Raw genomic sequence first — 16,129 nt, forward strand, 5'->3', positions numbered from 1 at the left:
GCCACATTTTGACTTTATTGGTTGATATTTATCGTCCATTAAATGAAATATTAGGCACAGTTGTCATTGTAGAAACTAACATGAACTGTGCAGTCCAATGTTGTTTTCCAACCAACTGTGGTTGACGGAAAAAAGAATTTCCTTTTATTGCAAGGGGAGCTTGACATGAGATTAAATTACTGTTTTACTTGGAAGGTTGGGCGCAAAAATGAAAAACTTACTTACAAACTTCCACCATTCCCGAAGATTCTTTTATTTTTTTCAAAAAGCTGTGAAAAATGAATTTGACCTTGAATTGACTAAAATGTCATCACTGATTACATCACATGAAATTGTACAAATACAATAAAATGTATCAGGAATGTTTATTTCACATACAGCAGATGTTGAATTCATGCGAGCGTTTTATTTGTTATTTTGAGTTTCTTATGTTACTGTTGCGCAACGTGTGCTTAGACAAAAGAAGCAATGCGGAAGGAAGAAAACAAAGTCAAAGAAAAAAAACTTGAACATAGTTTCAGAAAAACCTCACTCCGCATCCCTGTGTTTAAAAAATTCCGAGCGGCTTTGAAAGCGGCGCAATGCTGCCGCTTCGTCAGAGAAGTTCGCTGCGGAGTTCACGGCCCAGTGGCGGCGTCGGTCCGCCAGGGGGCGCAGCCCGGCCGAAGCTCCATCCACACACACTGCACAGCGCTCCTCCGCTCGCACCGTGAGCTCAATCTGTCCGGGACAGACCAGGGAAGATGGCGGCCACTGACCATTCCCGGTCCCAAGCTGCTAAGCAGCGACGGCAGGATCAGCTCCAGCGATGGCTGGGGTCCGAGACGGATCGGACGGGGGCGGAGAACCGGGAGAACTCCGGCGGGTCCGGGGCGCGGCGGGCGAAAGTTCGGTTCGCCCAGGGAGCCGTGTTTATGGCCGCCTGCTCCGCCGGGGACCGGGAGGAGGTGGCGGCGCTGCTCCGCCAGGGAGCTGACATCAACCACGCCAACATTGACGGGCTGACAGCGCTTCACCAGGTGGGCTCTGCGGGCTGAAAACGCGGGCTTTAATGTGTCTGTTAGCCGGCGAGACTTCCGAGCCAACTGTCGCTCGACTAACGGCAACAGTTGATCCATTAATGATCCCCACAGCGAAGAGGCTTTAACCTAACCGACTTACGGCGGAGTTAACGGTGAAACACACCCAACTAACTCACTAACTCATTAAAGCGCTGCTGGTAAAGTCGAGGAAGGCATCTCTCCTGTTGTGTGGCAGTGATCTAGTTTGGCCTGGAGGTTTAGGTTTTATTAGGTCCTCTGGATCACCCGCTCTGCCAGTTGGTTTATGGGGTGGTTTTTCTTCTGGTTAAGTTACCTCACAGCATGTGGGATCATTTTTAGCCATTAGAACAAGATCTGAGAGAGAGAGAGAGAGTTTCTCAAATAAATTCATCATCTGATCAACAAGTATCAATAATGAGAAACCCTGCCAAAATTGGGAAGACTCTGAGAAGTTATAAAAATATATGCTCTCACTGGTTTCTTTTTTCAATAATTAGGCAACAAAGTTGCTATTTTTTTATTGTCTTTATAAATGCTGTTTTGTAGGCTTTTCATTGAAAAAAGTTATGTGTGATTTCTTGCTGTCAACTTTTATATCTGATTGGACATGGCTGCTTGGTTACACAGTTTTCTTCAACATCTGCTTCTTCTCTGCCATTTATAAACCATTCAGCAGGTTATGTGGCGCAAATACAGAGAAATTTCAGCATGATCAGTTATCACTTAATGTGACATTAGTTTCAGTTCTTCTGCAGGGAAAATTGTTGAGAAATATTGTCATAGTTCAATGAAGGACAGAACAAATCTAGCTGTTCATTTCCAGTACAAATTATATGGGTTTTCCTTTGTTTTTCCACAATGGACTGAAAGTTGGCTGCTTTACACAAGAATTGACATCACTTCGAAACTCAGAACCAATGTGATTATTTGTCTTTTGGGGGGCATACACAGAGGCCAATCAGATCCCAGGAAGGCCGTGGTGGCTCCTCCCCTGGTTGAAACTACACTTTATAATTGTAATTTGTTAGCCATCTTGTTCTGCGTGTCCCTTGAGCATATTCTTTCTTTCTGGAACTCAACCTGAGTCTCCCTCCCTTACGCTGAGGTGCAGCCTGGACATCGTCACTGTCACGCGGGCTGCATGAAACAGCTTCTCCCCCCCACCCCGTATGAAACAGACACCCATAAACACATTGTCAGATGGATGTAACTTTGATATCTGAAAATAAATAAAATCTGTGCCTTGAATTCTCCTGCCCGCTGGTAGTTCGGCTGGCCCGTGCGCTCGACAGTGATGTGGCGTTTTCCCCCCCGGTTCAAGCCAAGTATTTAATGAAACCTCCACCCCGTGACCAGCCGGGATGAGCTGGATGTTCTGTGAGCGGGCTGGCTCCTCCTGGTCCATCCACATGTGGGACTGTCACCCAGTGTGGTCTCCCTCTTGCCCTCCATCCCTCTCTCCCCCCCTGTTGCTCATTGGTTGCCTGGCAACCTGAATTAAATATAGGCCCACACTCTCCAAACTTTCCATCCTCTACATCCAAAGCCCTTCTGTCTTCTCCAGTACAACCCCCCCTCTCCTCGTTCTCCTCCTCCTCCTCCCCCTCTCACTCTCTCTTTCTCCTTCCTTTGCCAGTTCCCCATGGAGGGGACTTGAGGGATTTCAAATGAAGAAATGGAAAACATTCCTCAAACAGCGCAGGCCGCTGTTGTCAAAGGCGATTTCCACAATGAGTCACTTGATGACCCGGTGAAGGATTCTGCTGGGAGGCGGTGGGTGCACCCTCGCAGCGCCCAGGGTGCTATAAGTGCCCTCTGTTCATTTATTCAGCTCGGAGCTCCCACTTGTTCGGAGGGCTCCCCCTCTGCCGTGACGGAGCACTTGCTTTTGACTCGCCAGGCTTTGGCTTCTCTGGATTGCCTCATCCTGAAGACCACAATTCAGTTTTTTTTTTTTTTTCCCCCTCCTCGACGTACTACTACCTGACTAATTATCTCACGATGAGGGAAGGAGGTGGCTTATAGCAGCTTTGTGGTTAGTTGATTTAGCCTAAAAGCAAAGCCTCTTATGTGGCTTAAATAAGGCCTGATGGACAGGGTTCTGCGGGTCGCAGCCGCTTGCCGCGGTTACATTCTGCAGAGTATCTAAGGCTGAAAACACTTGTTAGAGTACCTCCTCATCTCTGAGAGCTTTCATTAATGCTCTACTCAGGTTGGTTTTGAAGTTACTTTATATCTTTATCAGATATGTAAGGTTTGTGTAGCTGACATGCTGAGTCTGAGTCCTCCGCTCTGCTCCAGACTGGAATATTTCTGCAGTTTCGTGATGAATTATTATGAATTTCCCCTGCATGGATTCCCAGTTTCCACAGGATGCCTTCTGAATAAATCGATAGTCGAGTATTTACATTCGTGTTTTCAGTGACTCTCCGATCAGGAAGCAGGCCAAACTTCAGTTTTTTTGTTTGTTTTTTAACAGATGTTGAAAATTGCTTTCTATGAAAACCTCCAGTAAAGGAGGGATATCACCCACTGACCATTATGAAGCACTGTAAGTGGAAATTATTTTTTTAATTCTTGGAATTCGTGGAAATTATTCTTTTTTTTCACAATAATAAACTTGTTTCTTAGAAACAGGTAAAATCCCATCACCAGTGGCAGTTATTTATATCTTATGTATAGAAGTAAAAATCATACTTTTTCAGATTTATTTCTTTTCATTTTTAAGTGATTTTTTTAATATAAGAAAATATGAAGTAATAAAAAAAGCATCATAGATTCTGCCACTCAAAAAAAAATTAACACTTGGGAGCGAAGCGTGTGTGTGTTGAGGTTGAGAGGGGAATGGGGTGTTGTTGGGGTTTTTTTTTCTGTTTCAGCTCTGTGAGTGTTAATGTGAAGGGCTGTCTCCTGCAGACTGACACACCTCTGGCCTTGTCCACAACATGCTTATCTACTTAAAGATAAATCAGGACGCTTCATGTGTGATTTATGCAAATGATCCTCAGTAATTCTTACTGTAATCAGGGAAATATGTATCTCGCAGGTCTTCATATTCTCTGTGTCCAACTTCACACACATTTAAATATGCCGCTCCTTCATTTTGTTAGCTTTTTTTGTTGCTATTATACTTTTGACAATAATTAAAACAAGTAAAATCTAGTGGGGAGAGTCTTGTTGTTCTGTTTGCTTTATTCTGGGACTCGCATTCATATGGAAATGGGGCATGAACAGGTCCTTCTGAAACGAAGTCAGCATCATCCCATGAGATCCTCATGAGGTTTACCTTGGGACTTGTCTCGGATCTCGCTGAGATCTCTGCTAGACCTTGCCCCAGGAAACGCTGCTAAATAGATTCGCTGTTTTACTCGTGCCGCAAAATGACTGTTTTGGAAAGCACTTGAGGGCTTTTAGCAGCCCACTTAGCAGAAAGTCATTACAGCACGTAGACACAGTAGTCATTGTTTTAGTCCCAGGGCTTTCGTTGAGTTTAATAGATTTGGAAAGTGTCTGGAGTTGTGCCTTTCACAACAAACCACTTTGAAGTGGGTCAGAGACCTTCTCCCGCTGTTCCGAAACCGTCCTGAAAACGTCATCCGTCTGTTAGTGTGCACAGTGGGGGATTATTGGGTGAACAAACGGCAAACAATCAGCACTTATGCGGCGGCCCGTCATGTGGCCGTGTGTCCTCTGGCAGGCCTGCATCGACGAGAACGCCGAGATGGTGCAGTTCCTGGTGGAGAGCGGGAGCGACGTCAACAGGGGGGACAATGAAGGCTGGACTCCTCTGCACGCCGCGGCCTCCTGCGGCTTCATCCAGATCGCCAAGTGAGCGCCGACTGACGTCACTCTGCAGTGGATCGTGACAGGAGACGGTGTGATTTCAGATGTAAGCAAATGATCTCTGTTTTTCAGGTACCTGATAGAGCACGGCGCTCAGGTCGGAGCGGTGAACAGTGAGGGCGAGCTTCCTCTGGACGTCGCCACGGAAGACGCCATGGAGAGGCTGCTCAAAGCCGAAATCAAGAAGCAAGGTCAGGATTCACAGTGTCGCAGCAACAGCAACTCTTTGGCGTTCGTACCTGCTTCACATCAGTCCCACTGTGACTTGTTTGTGATTCTAATATTTTTCTGACGATATGTGAAAAAGGCTGCAGAGTGGTGTTTGCATGTTCTTCCTGTTTTGCACGTTTTTTTTTCCTCCAGGTATGAAAGTCACCAGTTGCTTTACACCCAGTTTTTATCATTAAAATGGTCTTTTTATTAATTTAATTGTTTTTTTGCAGTTTCATGGTCTGTTCGGGTGTCTTTCATACGTGTTCATTAAGTTGTCTTTTCCAACAGATCACAGCAATTGTTAGTGACAGCTCTGTCTTCACAGAGGCTGGTCTTGTTGGGAGTAATCCAAGCGGTGTAGATTCACTGTATAATGACGTAGTTTTAGTAATTGGTTCTCCACATTCAACAAGAAATCAGACGCTCTGCTCTGTTTCATAAATCCATAACCTAGAAGAGCCTCTTCCACTTTTTGACCCGTGATTAACTGACCGTGTGAAAAGTAGGTAAAGAAATGGACACAATGCGCACAAGACGTCCTGTGACATTCATGGTCTCGAAGCTCCGAGGGTTTTTACTTTTCCTCTGCCATCGCGCCTGTTGCATGTGACTGAAATCATGCGTAGCATTTGTGAAAAAAAACAAAATAAATACGCACTATTTAAAATGTTTACTTCATCTTCATCGTTCGTGTTGATGGTGTGCACGTTAACAGAATGAATTGCAGTGTCACGCTGCAGACCTGCTTACGTTTGCCGTCTGTGTGTGTTTTAATGTTCCCCCATTGATTTGTGATTGTGTTACAGCAATCGATGTGGATAAGGCCCGAAAAGAGGAGGAGAGGATCATGCTGCAGGACGCCATGGCGGTGCTGGACGGAGGGGGCGTCCTGACCCCCCACCCAAACACCAAGGCCACGGCGCTGCACGTCGCTGCGGCCAAGGGCTACATCGAAGTCCTGAAGTGAGCGTCGACGCACAAAAGGGGGAGACTTCTCAGATTCTGCCTCAATGTTTGCACTGAGCGAAAATTATGTTCCCCGCTCTCTCCGTTCAGGGTCCTGCTGCAGTGTGGGGTGGACGTGAACAGCAGGGACATCGACGGATGGACGCCCCTGCATGCGGCGGCTCACTGGGGGCAGGAGGAGGTGTGCACCCTGCTCGCCGACAACATGTGCAACATGGGTGCCGTCAACAATGTGGTGAGGAGGCGAGCAGCAGCCTCTCCGTGCCGTTCAGCGTCCGCCGGCTGCTCGGCTAACGCCGCGCTCTGAATGTCCTTGTAGGGCCAAACCCCCTTAGACGTCGCAGACGAGAACCTCGCGGACACCCTGGAGGAGTTACAGAAGAAACAGAACGCCGTGAGTCTGCCTCCACATGGCTATCGCACTCCGTTAGATAAACCCGCCGTGATTGATGGCATTGCAGCGGCAAATGCTCTCCGTGTTTATGTCTGTTTATGTTCCTCTTCAGCTCCGCAGCGAGATAGAGAAACAGACTCCTGTTATTGAGACCAGTCCGCAAATCTCCGTGGTACAAGTTCGCACACGCAGGTCAGTTTGCCGGCGTGTGGGCACGTGTTGGAGTGTGTGTTTGTGTGTGTGTGTGTGTGTTTGAATACACGCTATGCTCTACAGCTGAATGCCAGTAATCCCCGTATCAGTTGTCGCATGCTACTGTGATGGTGACACATTGAGTGTGTGTTTAAACCTTATCTCTGACCGGCCCAGGTAGACTGTACCTCAGTTTCAAAGAGAATACGAACCGTAATCTTTGGACTGTTTGGAAACATTGGTAAGCCAGATTAAGTAAAAGACAAATTTTGTCCAGTACTTGATGGACTTAATGAACTAACAACAGTTAGTTAAGTACCAGCAGTGAGCTTAAGGAATGGTTTTCGTTATAGATACACAAATGATCAGGTTGGAAATGTTTTCTGTTTTGTTGTTTGAGACACATCAGATTTATTTTCAATGGTGAATGTTGTTTAGAAAAAAATCAAGACGGCACCTCCCATCGTCCCAAACCACTTGACCACAGTCCTAAACTCTTCCTCTCAGTCCTCAGTGGGGTTTTCATTTGTGCTGGTTGTTCATATAAATCAATTTGCCTTTAAGTAAACACAATGACAAGAGTTTCTCCGGATTATTATTTAAGGAATTTATTAAAATATGACCTCAATTTTAACACTTAAGGGGGAAAAATCCGTCCAGTATCTCCTGCTTCATGATGCACACCAGCAAGTTTCAGCAAACTTTTCACCGAGGGCCAGGTTTTACTCAGCCTTTTTTTTTTAAATCACAAAAGTTAAAGGTAAAGTGGACGATTTTCTCGAAAAAGTTGGCGCCAAACGTCTGTTACTCGCTTTTTGAAAACGTGCATGCGCCAGACCTGCTCTGCTGCTCCTACGAGCGCGCCTGACGGCGTGACGCAAGCGTTTCTCCAGCGTGATTGACATGTCGGAGGACCAATAGTTGACACTCGCATCACACCATTCATTGGCCAAAACGTCGTCCATTATACCTTTAAGAGTTAACACTATATATTTATGATATTATTTGTGGGGGAAACCTAAAACTAACCAAAACTTAAAGGTAGTTCATGATTCATATTTCAAAAATGTGCTTAAATGCAATATAGTTCTGAGTGGACATATACAAGAACAATAGACACTGGTAAACATGCCAAGATGTGGTTATTTCCTCCTCGTTTAATGATTATTTTGGTTAAAATATTCGTCACCACATTTCATGTTTTATTAGATATCTAAAAAAATACACTTATCAGGCAAATTTGTGCTCTAACTCTTGGAACCAAGCAGAATGCAGCCTTAAATATGCTTAAAAAGTTTTAATCAAAAGTGTCACATCTTTTTCTCATTCAATCCTATACAAGCATCATCTGTTTTGATGTATCATTGGATGTAGTTCATTAACTCATCAATATCAGGTCATGTAAAAATGGAAGAAAGGAGGATATTAGGGATGAAGTGTAGAAAATATGGTTGTACTGTGTTGTCAATCAATCTTTCACTTTTAGTATTCCATGTGATGTTGAGGCACAGCATTTGTTTGTAGGTTTTATGGAGGTTCTTTGCTGTTTTTTTACTGTCTGCCTGTTTCCAAATGAATAATTGATGCAGAGGAAAAGACCGGTTGGATTTTCAGACAGTAATTAAACAGCCAACGACTGACAGGTTCGACACGTAGCGTCACAGAGAGTGATCCACCTTCTCACCTGCTCGTGTGTTGATTGGCGCACGCTCGCTCTAAGTGGCTGCACATGGAATGACGGCCCTCACTGATGAGCCCCTCCCCCCCCTCCCCCTTGCATGCCACCTGTTTGTTCCGCCCCGCCTTGGCCCCGCCCCTCTTGCAGGACTTCTATCTCTCGTATGAGCAGCAAAGAGAAGTTCTGCCTCCACGAGCGGGAGAAGCACCCGCCGCCCGCCCTGCAGAGCAGCCCGGCCGAGGACGAGGAGGAGGAGGGCCAGGCGGGACAGGGCCACCCGCAGAGCCAGGCCAAAGCGTCCAGCAGCTCCAGCTCGGAGGAGGAGAGCGAATCGGAGAGCGACGCAGAGTCAGGTTGGACGAGCGGATGCGAGATTTTCCTAATTTGAGAGTCTGTTCTGCGTTTTAGCAATCAAGATAAGACACTGAATTTTGAAGTAGATTTAAGAATCATTGATCGCTGAACATCTCACTTTGCAGAAAAAGCGAAAAACCGAGAAATCATAAACAACTTGAACAACAAACGCAACACCACCAGCCTGCTTCCTACCTCCATGTCAACGGGTACAGCTGCCAGCCAAGTGAAGAAGGTAACGAGATGGGAGCCTCAGGTGTCTGTTTGACCGTACTGAAGAGTAAAACTGACGGCGAGCGCACGTCTAACAGGAACCCAGCAAGCTCCCGACCACCGAAGCCCCCGGCTCGTGGAGAACGTCTCTGAGGAAAGCGGGCAGCTCCGTGAACCTGGGCTCGGCCGGGCTGTCGGACTCCGGCCAGGACAGCAGCAGACCTCCGTCCGGCCTGGGGATGACCCGCTCCGCTTCGAGCCCCCGACTCAGCTCCGACACCGACGCCAAGGTACAGAAAGGTTTAGACACCGATGGAACCGCGGCCGCACAGTACTGATACACCCATCCCCCGATTCAGTCTCAGGAGCCGCGGCTCGCTCGGGTACCGCCCATTCCGACGCGGAGACTCTTCAGTATTCCAGATAGCAGCAACGAAACGTCCAACAGGTGAGGCACCGACTCTCTCGCCCCCGCCTGCCTGCACTTGTGGAACGAGAGTCTGAGTCCCTGCACCTGCCCCCCCCCCGTGTCTCCCCCAGCTGGTTAAGCCGTAGCTCCTCTTACACCCGCCGCCTCCACGGTCAGTCAGGGAATGATCTCACTAGTTCCACCCCGTCCTTGCTTCTCAGGTCAGTCACGCTGCTCACCGCCCCGTCCTGTAATTGTCTCGTGCGCCACGTTCGTGCCGTGCCACCACTCGTTGTCCTCCAGCAGAGAACACTGCTTCGAGTGTGTTTCCCATGAACGGCGCTCTTGTGTGTTTCAACGGTCTCTGTGGTGTTTCTAGCTCATCTTATGGAAAGAGACTGGATGACCCCGCCGTGACCTCAGCCAGCACTGGACTCAGCCGCCTTAACAGTGTCTCAGCTCAGAGGTATTTCGTTACTGTTTTGGAAACGTTTTTCCACCGTTCCTTGAAAGATCGGACAGTCATCTTTTTCTCTTTGGGTCTTCGGAAGACTTTCTCAGGAACAGACAGAAAAGAAGGATCAGAACGCCGCCTTAAACTCCCAGAGCTCCACCACGGGCGAGCAGGAGACCAAGCAGAGACGCAAGTGAGTCGCAGCCCGTGTGTGTGTGTGTGTTTACGTGGAAGTCAAACGGCTTCTCGGTTCTGATGGCGAGTCGTTGTCACCTGTGTAGGTCCTACCTGACGCCCGTGCGCGATGAGGAGGCGGAGGCTCAGAGGAAAGCTCGCTCCAGACACGCACGGCAGTCCCGCCGCTCAACTCAGGTACGAAAAACCAAAAAAAAAACCACACAATTCTCCTCAGCTGCAGTTTGTCGGCTCGGTGTGTGACTGTTTCCGTTGTCGTGAAAGGGGGTGACGCTGACAGATCTGCAGGAGGCAGAGAAGACGATGAAGACGATGAAGATGGACAACAAAGGGAGAGAAAAGGAGGAAGAAGAGAAGCAGAAAGAGAAGGAAGCGAAGCAGCAGCAGAAGAAGGGAGAGGATGGGGTGAGAGTTGAGTTTTTATCGGCCTGCTTCCCACCGCTCTTGCTTAGCATTTTGGAACATGACATAGCAGGAGCCGCCGTGTTTACAGGAAGTGAGCTGGAGGTCCCGCATTGCCAGCCTGCAGAAGTCGGACCTGCTGGGCCTGACGCAGCCCGCCGGCGCGCCCCGGCCTCAGACCTCCGACAGGAGAGGTGGGCATCGCCCCTCACACCCACTGGCTACACGGATGTTTCATTCGGTCTTCAAACGCTGCTGCCTGGCTTTGTTCCAGATGTTGAGGCCAGCACCGGGGAGAGCGAGACGGAACGGTGGGCCCGGGAGCGCAGAGAGAGGAGGCAGGCTCGGGCCAGGAGGAAGGCGCAGAGGACCGGCGAGGTAAACACCAGACATGTTCTTCATCTGAGAACCTGATGCTCCAAGGTTTCTTAACAAAAACCCTTGATGTTTTGTTCTTTTCCCCTGCAGGGTGAAGAGAATGACCCCAGTGGAGAGGAGGAGTTCTCAGGCAGTGGGTTGGATCAGCAGGTGTGTGTTCATTCATGACGTCAGTGTATTGTAACCAAAACTCAGCAGCTACAGTGTGTTAGCTTATTTTTTTTGTTGTTTTGTGATTGCAGACGGATCATTTGAGCCCGAGGTATGAATCCAGCCGTCGATCGGTTTCATTTGACCCTTTTTCTTCATTCTGTCAGCGCAGCTTGTGTGTTCATGCCGTCTCTGTCCCCTGCTCTGCTCATCTGCTCAGGGTGGACGCTTCCTGCAATGACCGCACTCAGGGAGGAGGATCTGAGGCCAAGGATTTTAAGAAGGTCAGCATTTTGAGAACCATGTGGACGACGTGCGTTTCCTCTCGACGTGCTCGTGATTGTCTTGTGTGTTGTGTCAGTTGTTCGAGGAGCTGTCGAGGGAAAACAGCCAGCTCCAGTCCCAGCTGCAGGACACGCAGAGGATCGTGAGTCAGACGAGGCTGGACCTGGAGAAGGCCACACAGGTGAAGCGTGAGAGGATAGCAAACACCGACTTTCACCCCTTCTCCACACACATTTTAAAATGTGCATTTACATGGACTGTGCTTTTCTTTTTCCCTAAAAGCTCTCACCCAACAAAAATACTCAAAAACTGCAGTCGCTGTTGTTTCTGTCTCTTTATGTAATTCTAAATATAATCCATGAAATGGGATCAACACGACACTGCTAAAGAGCTTCCAATGTGTTTTCAAACCCTAATGATATGTCTTCATGGTTGGAATTACAGTATTCTTTTTTGCATTTCGTGATGGAATGAACATGAATGAACATTCTTTCATGAATGTGCACATTGTGGTATGTTCCTTCTATATGTAAAGCTTGTGACTGACAGATGCATTGTGGCACCATGTTTTTCTAGAAGTTTAAAACCTGGAGTAAATTCGTACCTGAACAGGAGACATGGTTTTATCAGTATTGAAACTTTACCCCACAATATCTGACAGCGAATTACCGACCGTTTGTTTGGATATTGACTTTTTTTTTTCAAAATTGGTTTGAAATGAAACAAACATGCTTGAAGTTGCAGACTTTCAGCGTTAATCTGATGGTATAACATCCATCAGGTAAATTATGTAGGAAGTAAAGCACATCTGAGATGTGCCATTGAAGTGTATATACCTGCCCAGAGTTTGTTATTGACGTGGACATTTGTTTGTTTCCCACAGAGACAGGAGCGCTTCACCGATTGCTCAGCACTGTTGGAGCTGGAGAGAAAGGTAACGCCTCCCTGCTGTTTCGCCGTCGTCTCGGCTTCATCTGCCTCACGACTGCCACCACTGCTGTCTGTTGACACTTTCTCCTCTCCTCCCCCGTTTCCTCACTTGTTGTCACTCATCTTTTTTGCGCCTCTTCGGCCTTCCTCCTCCTCACATCGCGTTCCCCCCCCCCCTTTTCTCCCTCACGACTCCCTCGTCGACCAGGACCGGAGGATGCTGGAGCGGCGCATGGCCGAGCTGGAGGAGGAGCTGAAGGTGAGGCTTTGGGGCCACGGGCACTCTGCATGCGTCTGCTTGATCAGCTTGGCTTTAGCTTGTGCGGTTTGAAAACACAGCGGCGAGCTGATTGACTCCGTCTTCAGGCGCCGCTGACACAAGAGTGGTGTTATGCAACGGGTGGATTTTACTGCTGTTTATTGAGTGAATTAATTTATTGTTGCACCTGCTAACCAGTTACCTTTGACCCTTGCGACCTCTTGCTATGACAGTTATGGAACTCGGTATTTTTCCACCCTGACTTTGTCTACTGGTATTTTCTCAGACGAGATGGTTTATTCAAGGAATTTATACTTTTCAGCCAAATGTATACCTATTCTGACTTTATTTTTAAAAGTACATGTTCAGATTCAGCTACACAAAAGATATTTTTCCTCTTAAGAATTTAATTTATTGACTCACTCTCTTTTATAATGTATTTGAAAACAGTGTCTCCACTTTTACAGCAATTTATCGTCTTTGAGTACCGAGTGAAAACAAATCCTAAATCAACTTGAGTACCAAATTCCCGGTGCATCATGGGAAATGATCTCCAGCGTCGAGTCGGCCAAATACAACACACATACTGAGTTAGAGCATTTCATGACTAAACCTACTGGAGCATGGCAGCAAAAAAACAGACCTGATTTTTTTTTTTTTTTTTTTTTTAACTTTCCTCTTTCTGGATGCTGGATGTTGGAGTCCATCACTTTATTTTTTCAATAATTTTCATTCAAGCTGTGAAACTTCAAAACAGTATTAATCAACTGATATATTTTTACCCTTTTTGATTTTATTTGTACTTTGGGCTAATCCTTCTTCAGGGGATCTCAGTGCTGCTGGTAAAAGCTGCCTTATACAGTTCATGTTCATAACAGCCAGTATCTTAATATGGTAAATCAGCCATGTGGAAACGGCACGGCAGAGGAAACGGCTTCTATGTTTTGAAAAATAATTGTTCTCATGTGGGCCCTGCTTTGTTTTCTCTCTCCCACCAGGTGTTGGTTGACCTGAGAGCCGACAACCAGCGGCTCAAAGACGAGAATGGAGCACTGATCCGTGTCATCAGCAAGCTGTCCAAGTAGCTGAAGACGCAAAGAGACACGAAGAGCAGGGAACCCCCTCCCCTCCCCTCTCCCTCCCTCCCTCCCTCCCTCCCTCCATCCATCTATTCCTCCCTCCCTCCATACATTCCTCCCAGTGCCAAAGAACAAGAGAGCGAGAGAGAGGGGAGAGAAGAAGGAGCAACAGAATGTCCTTCGTACACGAGCACTACAGCTTGACTTGGATTGTGAAGCCTATTTATGGACAGCTGGAGTGTCTTTTGTGTGCCTTTAAATTGTCACAGGACGACCTGCGGCTGCGGCCCGAGGCCCCCGTAACCCGAGAGCCCACGGCAGCCAGCGAGCTCGCAGCCGGCGCAACACACACCAAACACAACAGCCGTGTGTTGTGACTGTGCATCAGGGGAATGCCGACACTTCCTCGACGCACATTCCACCGAGCACATAAGACAACTCGAGCCTTAAAGCTCCCACTTAGTATTTATTTTTATGTTGTTTGTTTTTTTTTTGTGAACACTTACATCGCACAGTCACAAATTTTTTTCCTCCCCCACCACGTAGTCCAAGTCCAAGTCCAACTCCGACGTGCTGTCAAGCAGTGCTAAAGGTTTTCGGTGTATCCGTCTGAAGAAGCTCCACTCCGAACCATACTGCAGGGCTCTGCCTTTCCATCCTGACCGCCACGGGAATCCATGAAGCTCCGCCGGCGTCGTTTTGTTTCCACGTGCAAGTGTTTGAACCCACCTACCTCTCCACCTATGCACTTCCCCGTGATTTTTTTTTCTTTCTTCTTTTTTAATGTTTGTGACCACAGACACACTCCATGCTCTTAATGATGACTGCAGAACCAGGTCAGTCAGCCACAGCACTTTACTCCGCAAAGCAATTAAAGACCTTTGGGACTTTGCCCATCGTCCAGATGACTTTAGTTCAGAGCAGCAGCTTCCCGGGAGACGTTTCCGTTTCCCTCAGCCGAGGGGGCGATAACAGTTTCCAGAAATTGCTGTTCTGTCAAAGCCAATGATGCCACCAGTGGTTTTAATTATTACCACTGAGTAAGATATTATTTTCATAGATATTCATCAATTCCTCTCTTACAAGGGAGCATGGTTATGTATATGTGTATAAATGTTAGTCTTGAGTAATACCCATTTGAAGTAAAATTCCATGTAGCCCGTCTTCACATGTTGGTTTTCTAATATATTAAATGGATGTCTGCACCATCATAATAAAAAAAGTGTGTTTGTAGCAAGTGTTTTTTTATTTTTGTCCACCCCCATTAAAAACTCGAGGTTCTCGCCGAACCAGAAGAGCGACGCGTCCGTGCCCGTGCGCAGATCACGAGTCGCAGATTTGCTGACATTTCCATCCGTGCTGGTTGAGTTTACTTTTTTTTGTTGTTTTCACCATCACTATTCTTAGTCGTACCCATTCATACTGTCAGTCTTGCAGTTTGCGGGCAGCCAGATGTCCTACATCACTGGGAAGGAATAAAAAAGAAAAAGAGAAAAAAACAGCTGCAACACTCACACCGAGAGCCAAACAGAGGGCACAGGGTGCGTGTAGTTACAGTTCCACGTCCGAACTACTGGAATAATCTCCAAATGCTCTCAAGGAGACATCACGTGTGTCGCAACTGACGGGTGTCAGAGTCATTACACTTGCTGGGTGGAGCTGTGGCGTCTCCTCAGGTCCTGTGCGTTTTCACTTGAGTGCAGTCAGCAGCACTCGCCCATGTGTTTGTCTCCTCTGAGAGCAGGGAGATGGACCACTGTCCTTTAGGGGAGAAGCACTGACAACAAGCTCAGCTCCTAATAAGGAAGGGCAGGCTGGCCGAGGCGCTCTCTCTGTAAATATCCCTCAGGTCTGAGAAAGGCAGAGGAAGGGAGCTGGGGAGGAAGAGGGAAGCGGATGGATTGCGGCCTTATATGGACAAAGCATTGCTTTTCCCAGGGTTTGTGGCTCTGACCCCCGGCCTGCTGCCAGATGCTGGAGAAACAACTGCTTGGCGCCACCAAGAGGTGAAGCACAGCTAATGCTTCAGTTCAACTGAAGTCCAAAGTCTTCTGTGTCGCTTTAGGACAAAGGTAGATTATATCACAGTCCATCACTGGGACAACAGAGGCAATACCTCACTCATTCCATGTTTCAGGAAGCCTAAGTGTCTGGAGAGAGCCCACACAGAGAGACCCCAAACCTGGGCTCGAACCACAGATTCCCTGCTGTGGCAGTGCAAATCACTGCTCCACCATGTAGCCCAGCCTGGAAGAACTTTGGACGTCAGATAGTTTCACTCTGAGTGTGAAAAAAAGTATTAAAGTATTGAAGAAGTGTTTCACCCGATCGGTCCAATTTAACTCCAAATGATGGAAACAAACGGGTTAAATATTGAATCTCGTCGTCACACTAAAATATGCCTCCGACTGTTTTTTTCCTCTTGAAGTTTTCAGTGATTTAGAATCACTAAGCTATAAAGTTGTGGCCAGAATTGTTTTGAAGTGACTGCTTGGATCTGGAGAATCGCCTGAAACCGCTATTCACTCAGTGTCGCCTTTGGAACTAAAATATCTTTCATTTCAACGTCCACAGCAGTCAAGTGCGTGTAAACAAGTTCTGTGTAAAAACCCTGATACCTGGCATCTCCAGGGATTTCTTCCAAAGCTCCTACAAAGGACGTGATGGGATTTTTTTCTTCATGAGTAAAAAC

General features: G+C 47.2%; 1 protein-coding gene across 3 annotated transcripts; it reads left to right on the forward strand.

The window, feature by feature from the left end:
- The first annotated feature begins 697 nt into the window (after positions 1-697).
- Positions 698-14,674, forward strand: LOC115391912 (protein phosphatase 1 regulatory subunit 12A). 3 transcript variants are annotated; one of them, XM_030096336.1, is made up of 25 exons: positions 698-1,019; positions 4,741-4,871; positions 4,959-5,077; positions 5,906-6,062; positions 6,156-6,300; positions 6,385-6,459; positions 6,572-6,651; positions 8,477-8,682; positions 8,809-8,918; positions 8,995-9,186; positions 9,256-9,344; positions 9,437-9,526; positions 9,685-9,771; positions 9,857-9,952; positions 10,041-10,131; positions 10,219-10,359; positions 10,448-10,550; positions 10,631-10,734; positions 10,825-10,884; positions 10,977-10,996; positions 11,105-11,168; positions 11,246-11,350; positions 12,053-12,103; positions 12,308-12,358; positions 13,357-14,674. In XM_030096336.1, exons 1-25 carry the CDS (start codon positions 744-746, stop codon positions 13,441-13,443), a joined length of 2,730 nt encoding a protein of 909 aa, XP_029952196.1. In that variant the 5' UTR covers positions 698-743; the 3' UTR covers positions 13,444-14,674. The 3 variants fall into 3 exon arrangements, with proteins under 3 accessions (XP_029952196.1, XP_029952197.1, XP_029952198.1); XM_030096337.1 differs by lacking the exon at positions 12,308-12,358 and having other exon boundaries at positions 744-1,019; XM_030096338.1 differs by lacking the exon at positions 9,437-9,526 and having other exon boundaries at positions 744-1,019.
- Positions 14,675-16,129: the final 1,455 nt, after the last annotated feature.

The sequence above is a fragment of the Salarias fasciatus genome, chromosome 7, assembly GCF_902148845.1.
Source record: "Salarias fasciatus chromosome 7, fSalaFa1.1, whole genome shotgun sequence".
NCBI lineage: Eukaryota > Metazoa > Chordata > Actinopteri > Blenniiformes > Blenniidae > Salarias > Salarias fasciatus.

Coding starts and splice junctions, on each gene's coding strand:
- LOC115391912 (XM_030096336.1), top strand. CDS start 744: ATGGCGGCCACTGACCATTCCCGGTCCCAAGCTGCTAAGCAGCGACGG. Junction 6,063..6,155: donor GGCTACATCGAAGTCCTGAA/GTGAGCGTCGAC, acceptor CTCTCCGTTCAG/GGTCCTGCTGCAGTGTGGGG. Junction 9,953..10,040: donor GAGACCAAGCAGAGACGCAA/GTGAGTCGCAGC, acceptor TCACCTGTGTAG/GTCCTACCTGACGCCCGTGC.